The sequence below is a fragment of the Haliotis rufescens genome, unplaced genomic scaffold (assembly GCF_023055435.1).
Source record: "Haliotis rufescens isolate VD_foot unplaced genomic scaffold, xgHalRufe1.0.p SCAF_3, whole genome shotgun sequence".
NCBI lineage: Eukaryota > Metazoa > Mollusca > Gastropoda > Lepetellida > Haliotidae > Haliotis > Haliotis rufescens.
This window is the reverse complement of record NW_025964001.1, coordinates 44,296,001-44,304,599: the sequence shown is the minus strand read 5'-3', so window position 1 is coordinate 44,304,599 and position 8,599 is coordinate 44,296,001. Positions and strand designations below refer to the sequence as shown.

At 41.6% G+C, this 8,599-nt stretch overlaps 1 protein-coding gene across 1 annotated transcript; it reads right to left on the bottom strand.

The window, feature by feature from the left end:
- Nucleotides 1-1,596: 1,596 nt before the first annotated feature.
- LOC124125009 lies at nt 1,597-4,984 on the bottom strand. The gene is made up of 4 exons (XM_048402996.1): nt 4,921-4,984; nt 4,557-4,652; nt 2,863-4,305; nt 1,597-1,921 (listed from the first exon to the last, which is right to left on the bottom strand). Exons 1-4 carry the CDS (start codon nt 4,946-4,948, stop codon nt 1,680-1,682), a joined length of 1,809 nt encoding a protein of 602 aa, XP_048258953.1. The 5' UTR covers nt 4,949-4,984; the 3' UTR covers nt 1,597-1,679.
- Between the last annotated feature and the right edge of the window lie 3,615 nt (nt 4,985-8,599).

Genomic DNA, 8,599 nt, shown 5'->3' with positions numbered 1-8,599 from the left:
TACGTTTTATGTTCAGTCCACACACTTATATTCCAACAGTATAGTGACGAGTAGATAAGAGTTGCCCATATTCATAAGTCAGGATGCTGTGATTAGGGATTCTTGTATTCTGTGATAACCTTCTTTCATGTATGTCTCTGACCCGTGAAGATCTGGGTAGGATATAGGTCTTCAGCATCCCATGCTTGCAGTAAAAGGCGACTAAGGGGATCGGGTGGTAAGGTTCACTGGCTTGGTTGATGCATTACAATGTATCCCAATTGCGTGGATCGATCCTCATGATGTCAGTCACCGGATTGTCTGGTCCAGACTAGATTATTTACAGGCCGCCGTCAAATAGCTGGTATTTTGCTGAGTGCAGCGTTAAACAACAAAAAGAAAACCCGACACATGTATTTCTGCCAACAAAACAAATTTGAACCAATGGGTGCACCGGTCCAGAACCGATTATGTTACGCATATTTTCAATGTAACACTTTCCAGAAATGTACCCTTGCATGGTAACAAGTCAGAGGTATGCTATTTTGAGGACACATTCAATTCAACTGAACCTAATAACATGTAAATGTCAACATACCGTCGCAGAAATATTCTCCAATGAGTCCAAGCCATTATTTGTAAGATTTGCAACCGCAGGAAATGTGACTGTTGGCGTGTCAAGGTAAGCTGTAAGTGACACAACCTTAGGGTCACAGATCATACTCTGGACGCGCCACTGCTTTTGCTCCAGAAAATCAGTATCAGCCGGATGACGTGCGCTCTTAAAATATCACAGACTTCATATGATGACTATGAACGCCATTGTTACACATGAACGCCACATGCACATTATCTCGAAACAGTGTCCTGATCGATCGTCATTCCCAGCGGAGATGAAATCAATTTCCAGCGAATTGTATGGCTACCCTGGCAATATATACGTTTACATTGCATGTTATGATCTTGTAAATGTTGTATGAAATCAATTCGTTGTCACTCTTATAATAATAATAAACACTAATGATAACATGTTTCTTGAGAAGACAAAGATATCCAAATACATGTATTTTCGTTCAGACGTCGTCTTGGTGTACTAAAAGGTGTCTACGGTAATCATACCTGCACAAGAGACATCATTTGCTTGTAGGTCTGGCCCTCAGTCAACTGTGAGTCATTTATGGCACTGACAACTGGCGGTACGGCCTCCACTGAACATGAATCTCCTGTCCAAGGGAGAGTACATGTGCATTGTCCAAACAGGCATTGACCATGAGGTGGACTGTCTGTACTGCCACAAGCCGATGTTGGACATTGTACAACAAATGTGTAGAAAACCTGTGATTGAAGGAAAATGATGTCAGATCGGAGCTACAAGAACAATAAATTTGACACTGGTTTGAAGCAAAGCTAAGGAAGACACATAAAAACATTAATTCAGAGCAGACTTAAAAGCATATTGATTTAGGCATAATCTGATGATCTAAACCCAGCAACATGCACTTATACAAATACAATAAAACCTTTTTGCCATTATGTATATAAACTAAATGAAATGTGTTGCCTAACATGTCACAATGCTTTACTAAAACTTTTAAGCTCCTCAAATGCATTACCTTATTGCTTGTGAAGTGCACTCCGTCTGAACTTATCTCAACATGTACTGTGCTTTGGCTTAGTTTAGGTGAAGTACACGTGTAATGTTATCTACTAATTCTCCTTGCAGCTACGGTTACTGCTCCAAACTTGCATTTGTAATTGCTGGTGTTTGAGAACTTAAAGTTATGTCCCCTTATATGGACAGGCGTTCCTCCCACGTCTGGTCCTGCATCAGGGGATACGCTCAGTACTGTTTGTAGAGGCAGGCAATCTAGTCCGTAGAATGTTTCACTGCATTGGGCACAAAGGGTGCCAGTCCAATTGGGACTCTCACAAATACAGGTTCCTTCAACAAACGAAAACAGTGAGGTGAGGTGAAATGGGGTTTAACGTCGTGTCCACGATTACTGCACTTATATAGCGACGTGCATGTACGAGTGTGTGTGTTTGTGTGTGTGGCTACTTGTACTAGTCCGGACTGATGCCGATTTATAGTGCTAGCTCACTGAGATACCATACCGAAGTTTTAACATGAATACCCAACTCAGACACAGTATGCTGACTCCGATCCGACCAGTACTTGTTTTAGCCCCTTACTGCCGAGCGCCAGACAGGGTAACAACAAGTACCATTTTTAAACGTCTTTTGGTATGACGCGGCCAGGTATCGAACCCCGGACCTTCCGCTCTTCGGGCGGACGCTCTACCACTAGACCACGGAGGCGGTCCAAACGAAAACAGTACTGTAGTTCCCAGCGATTTTGCTGTGGACAGTTTTGTCCAAATCAAAATCAGTGTGTGTGTGGGTGTGCGTGCGTGCGTGCGTGCGTGCGTGCGTGCGTGCGTGCGTGCGTGTGTGTGTGTGTGTGTGTGTGTGTTAGTAAAATACATTGCTGGCTCTGATAGTAATTTGTCTTTTTTAATTGATGTATTTGTTGTCGGGGCGGGTGAACATCATCCGCCATTAGAAGGTACAGGTAGTGAGGGTCATTTTAAAAAAAAGTAATATTCACTGCCATTATATATAACCAGTATTACAGTCTGTACATACCATGTGGTCTATAACACATGTACAGTTGAACCCTCGATGTTCCGAACTTGGATGTGTCGAATTCCAGGTAGTCTCGAACTCATTTGGGAGTCCCGAGTATACAAATTAAGCATTACATTCCTCTGATGTCTCGAACCCCAGATAACTCAAACCTTTCTCCAGTTTACCACAAGTCCCGTACAACGAGGATCGATTGTTTGTAGTAAATTGAAAAAAACAAAGGCTGCTACAACGTACCTGTTTGTGTATCACATGAGCCATGTAGACACTTAGGACATGGTGCACAGTTTCGACCCCATGTGTTTGGTGCACAGGACTCACATGATTTTCCTCTATACTGGGAAAGACAAGTACATTTATCCGGCTCTCCACAGAACCCTCTCCCAGAACAGTTATTGGTCAGGTAGCAGGTAGCAACAGCACACGCGTTCCCAGTCCATCCATCAGCACACTCGCAGAGGTTGGGTCCGACACACCTTCCACCATTACATTCACTGAGGTCTGAACAGTCAAACTCAGTACAGTCCGCCCCCTTCCATCCACGGAGACAGCTACATCCATTTGGTCGAACACATTCTCCTTTGCCACTGCAATTGCTCACTTGTGAACAGTCAAATGCCTGGTTTACTGATATTGATAGATGTATAACATTCAAGAGCCTTGGATCAGCAGATCGTTCCACAATTTTATCTTCGACCAAAACTTCGTCAGTCGTCCCCCACCAGTTATGTGTAGCATTTATATAGCCACTGCCCAGTTTAGTAACTTTCAACTCATAGTCAGAATTTGGATTATCGAAAATGTTCTCAGATAATGTATAATTTTCTAGATTAAGAATGAACGTCCCTTCAGTAAAAGTTGATTGTGATATCTGGTTAAACAAGAAGGACCCACTTGAGATTTTAAACGCTGATAAAGAAAATGCGCACAGACCAGATACATGACTGATTAGATTGGATCTGACTGATAATGCTAAAGTTTGACTGCTCCATGATCCCGTCTTTAAGTCTATTTCAAATAAACATTTTGAATATGACGTGGCATTGTTTGCCCTGTTGTCCGTAACCAATACCTCACTAAAACCGGTGGTGACAATTGCAACAGTGGAATGACCTCTGAACGTATTTGAGCTCATAATAACTTTTTTTCTGTCATTCCAGTGTGCGTCTCCAACCGCTGAAATTTGAGCTGATCCATAATTGTTGTCGAAGATGCAATCGCCCACTGTTATGTTTGTGTAGCCGTTATAGTATCTTAATGATATCAGGCGAATTGCAGACTTGTTATTATGATCATGAAGAAAGCTGTTACTTAGCCTAATATGGTGATTTCCACTGAAAGAGTCCATGTTCACGTAAACACCATAATTCCCATTGTTGGATATGTCCATTTCCTCCAGGAAAATACTTCCTGTTTTGCCATTATGGTAAATTCCGCTCAAGGCATTGTTGTGCACAAATCCATTACGTAACAGTAATGCATTTGAGTGGATCGTGATACCATAGCTTTTACTTTTAATAATAGCAGTTCGCCCCATGTTCACCATTGTTACACCAGACCCAATCGTCATCCCAGATCTCCCTGTGTGAGCGATACTGCAGTCAGACAGTGTCATGTTGTCTGTATAGGTCACCAGGCCGTTAAGTGATCCAGTTATATTGACATTTCGTAAAATGATCCCTGAAATGAAAAATCCTATTTAGCACACATTGACAGAAATAATGTATCTGAACATTTTATAAGCATGAATGAATTTGTTGTATGATACATTATTATTTATCCTGTCAAATTAAGATTTCTATATAAAAGACGTTCAATATTTACATTTGTTTTTCTTGCATACATATGTCTATCACATGAGGAATGTACAGGTTTGCATGCAGATGTAGATGCAGATGCAGTATACCACAGTCGATTGATAACGATATTACCTGATGTGTGAGCGAAAACGATTCCATGCCAGGGGTCATCAGTATGATTCCTGAGGACAACTCGCTCTGGGCTGGATGATAGGGTCTCTACAGATCCTAGTGAATGAACGAGATGCAAACATTGTTAATGTAGGCTCACACAAGCATCTAAAACTATATGACATAGTTGGACAGCAAAAGGTACCTATTTCGCACAGAAGTCAATTTAGTTTGTCAAAAGCTAATCTGATAAACGTTTCCTGCTTTCAATAATTTATATCTTTTAAATCTTACTGAATGCATTATATGGAGAATAGGACAGGAGGAAAGGTTCAGGTGATGTGTGAAGCTTGAGGTCAAATAGCAACAGGGCTTGGTCACTCACCAGAGGTATAAATGCCTCTCTTTTTCATGAAGAGAAGCTTAACTCCCGCATGAATAGCAAGTTTTCCTCCGGTTCTGTGATAATGATGAAGGATATCAAATAACTCTCTTGTTTGATACGCTGAACATTCATATATGCATCAAGTAGGCGTGTCTATTCAGAATTGATAATAAAGCACACGCGACCATAAGGATTTTGCAAAGGCTTTGAGTCAAATCCGGCACAAAAAACAACTACGTTCAGGAATTAGTTGAAGCAGAACCTACAATTATCGTTAATAAAGTAATCAAAAAATATATATATTAGGCTCATGACATTCTCTGAAACATCATCTATTGATCTTGAGATTAAAAGACTAACAGGTCTTTTTTATTACTGTTAATGCACATCTTGCAAGTCGTGCAGTCACTCAAAGATGACATGATACCCAGACGTACCTGATCATTATTGACCTCTCGATGATGTACGGTTCGGACTGTCCGTCCAGAATAATCTCCTCCTCCACAACCCCACCAACTGCTCCTATCTCTAAGAAATCAGTCGGCAGCACTTTGGCCTCAGACATGGTTGTATTAGATAATAAATAAGGTATGTACGACACAAATCCTAACTCCATATTGACGTCAAATCCACATATTCTGTCCTTGATTTGTGAGAGTTCAGTGAATCCCCAAAAGTTCCATCTAGCATCATGCTCGCGATCTTTCTTGAATGGGGCCACCTTAAGCTCACACAATTGTTGTGAATCTCTGTTTCGTATATTTCAATAAGAAGGACATTGGGAACTTGGTTGTGAACCATTGAATTGTTATGGATTTTAATGTTTGAAATGTACTGTCATCTTTTGGCATATGAATTATACTAGAGGCACTATTGTTCATGAACATGTTTCCAGAGATGTCTATTACTGAACTGGATTGAATATCAGTTATTCCGATCATAGGAGCACTACTTGAAATGGCTATGTTGTTGATGAATTTATTTGATGTGATATTTACATTATTTCCGTCTTGACTGATTAACCTTATTCTGAGAATCTGAGAATATTGTTAGTAATGATCAATGTAAGTCCTCCTGCATTATCGTAATATTCGAATACAAATATATTTCCAATATTGCCATCAAATACATTTTCTTCAAATTGTAACCTCAGAGATATGCCAACAAATCCAAACATATTAATAACGCTTCTGTATCGTGTGTCATGTCCTATGAAACTGCTTCTTAGGACACTCAGTCGTACTTCATGGCCTGTGCCTACTCCCCCAGGAAGACATTATGTGGCATGTCTTTTGTTATTTTTCACAACACTGTTTGTTAGGGCAATAACTAAATACAAGGAAAATTCGGAACCCATCCCGATTAGATTCCCTGCAACAGTGCAGTTATTCAGCGTTACGAGGCCATATGCTGATAAATATAGTCCATACTTTCGATTTCCAGATAGCACACAACCAACCACAGTCAATCTGGTGTGTTTATTTTTTGCCGCGTATAGTAATACAATGCAAACCACTGAAAGATGATTCTTTGCCCTCCAAGATGGGCAGGGATGTCCCATACTCGGAGAGAGTAAAGCCACTGGCCTTTGAGAAGAAAGACTTCACATTTGATATTTTAGTAATATTCCCATCTAAAACTATTCCTTCAAGTGTGTCATTTATCTCTAGATATTCAAGCTGGGTATCAGGGGTGGGAGCTGAAAAACAAAGAATGCAAGTTTAATATGATATCAGAAAGGCACATGAAGAATAACGTCATGGTTTCTGATTGGTTTGTTTGTTAGTGGTCTAACGCCGCATTCGGCAATATTCCAGCTAGATGACGTATGGACCAGACAATCCAGTGATTGACATCAGGAACATCGATTTACGCAATTGGGATACGATGACATGCTTCAACCAAGTCAGCGAGCCTGACCACCCGATCACGTTAGTCGTCTCCTACGACCAGCACAGTCGCCTTTTACGGCAAGCATGGGTTGCTAACCCGGATTTTTACGGGACTGATGGGTCTTGAAAAGTACTTAAATGCATAATATACCTTTGAGATAATTCCCCGAGCATCTGACGCTGATATCTTCGGAATGATAACATCCCGTTCTTTTGTTGATACACTCGTCAACATGTGATTCGTTGCCCACACAGTGTAACTTTGTATATTTGATTTCCCCTGAACCACCTCCAAATTTTGAACGATCATAATACTTCACACCACCTTCAGGAGTAAAACAAGGAAACAAACAATAGTTGTACATTACTACAATTACAGCGCAGAGCATCGATAAACTAATTGGTACCATATGTTAAGATAGCATGTAATTGGAATGTAAGTATGAAGAAGGATGAACTTGATAAAACATCAACAGGAATTCAGTTTCTTTAGCAATGGTTATGACTGACTGATTGAATGACTGAGTATGCTTTAACGCCGCTTTTAGCAATATTCCAGCAATATCACGGCGGGGGACACCAGAAATGAGCTTCACACATTGTACCCATGTTTGGGAATCGAACCCGGGTCTTCGGCGTGACGAGCGAACGCTTTAACCACTAGGCTATCCGACCGCCCCCAATTGTTATGACGACGTACAACGGGACTATAACAGTAAAATACATACTCAAAGCCTGCCATTCTGCAAACCACATTAGCATCACGGATATCAAAGTCACCATCACAGATGGTGCTGTATGCACTTCCAACCAGAACCTCGACTCTTTCTTCGCGCTCATCAGTACCACCAGCAAACCGTACGGTCCCTAAAAGTGTATGAAGTATATATTCAACACGTAGAGTGAAACCTCGGCCATCCAGATGATATCATTCCTAGTGTTAATGTTCAAATAATGGGTCGTTGAATACCCTACTGGCTTGCTTTCTATTTGGTGTGCTGATCGGTGCATACCCTATTGGTCTGCGTCACATTTGTTATGTGGGTCGTTGCATACCCTATTGACCTGCCTCCTATTTGGTATGTGGGTCGGTGCATACCCTATTGGCCTACTACCCATTTGGTATGCTGATCGGTGCATACACAAGTGGTCTGCGTCCCATTTGTTATGAGAGTCGTTGCATACCCTATTGGCTTGCTTCCTATTTGGTATGTGGGTCGGTGCATACCCTATTGACCTGCGTCCCATTTGGTATGTGGATCGGTGCATACCCTATTGGCCTGCGTCCCAGTTGTTCTGTGGGTCGGTGCGTACCCTATTGGCCGGCGTCCCATATGGTTTGTGGGTCGGTGCATACCCTATTGACCTGCGTCCCATTTGGTATGTTGGTCGGTGCGTACTTTATTGGGCTGCGTCCCATTTGGTATGTGGGTCGTTGCATGCCATTTTGACATGCTTCCGATTTGGAATGTTGGTCGTTGCATAATCTATTTGCTTGCTTCCTATTTGGTGGGTGGGTCGGTGCATAACCTATTGGCCTGCTTCCTATTTGGTATGATTATCGGTGCATATCCTATTGGCCTGCTTTTAATTTAGAAAGCGGGTCGTTGCTTACCCTATTGACCTACTTTCAATTTGGTACGCGGGTCGCTGCATACCCTATTAGCCGGCTTCCCATTTGTAATGTGGTTCGGTGCATACCCTATTGGGCTGCTTTTAATTTTGGAATGCGGGTCGTTGCATGCCCTATTGACCTACTTTCAATTTGGTATGCGGGTCGCTGCATA

Excerpts from the sequence above, each read along its gene's own strand:
- LOC124125009 (XM_048402996.1), bottom strand. The coding sequence starts at position 4,948 with ATGAAAAAGAGAGGCATTTATACCTCTG. Across the intron at positions 4,653-4,920 it reads GAGAGGCATTTATACCTCTG|GATCTGTAGAGACCCTATCA; the intron begins GTGAGTGACCAA and ends TTCATTCACTAG. Across the intron at positions 1,922-2,862 it reads CTCATGTGATACACAAACAG|GAACCTGTATTTGTGAGAGT; the intron begins GTACGTTGTAGC and ends CGTTTGTTGAAG.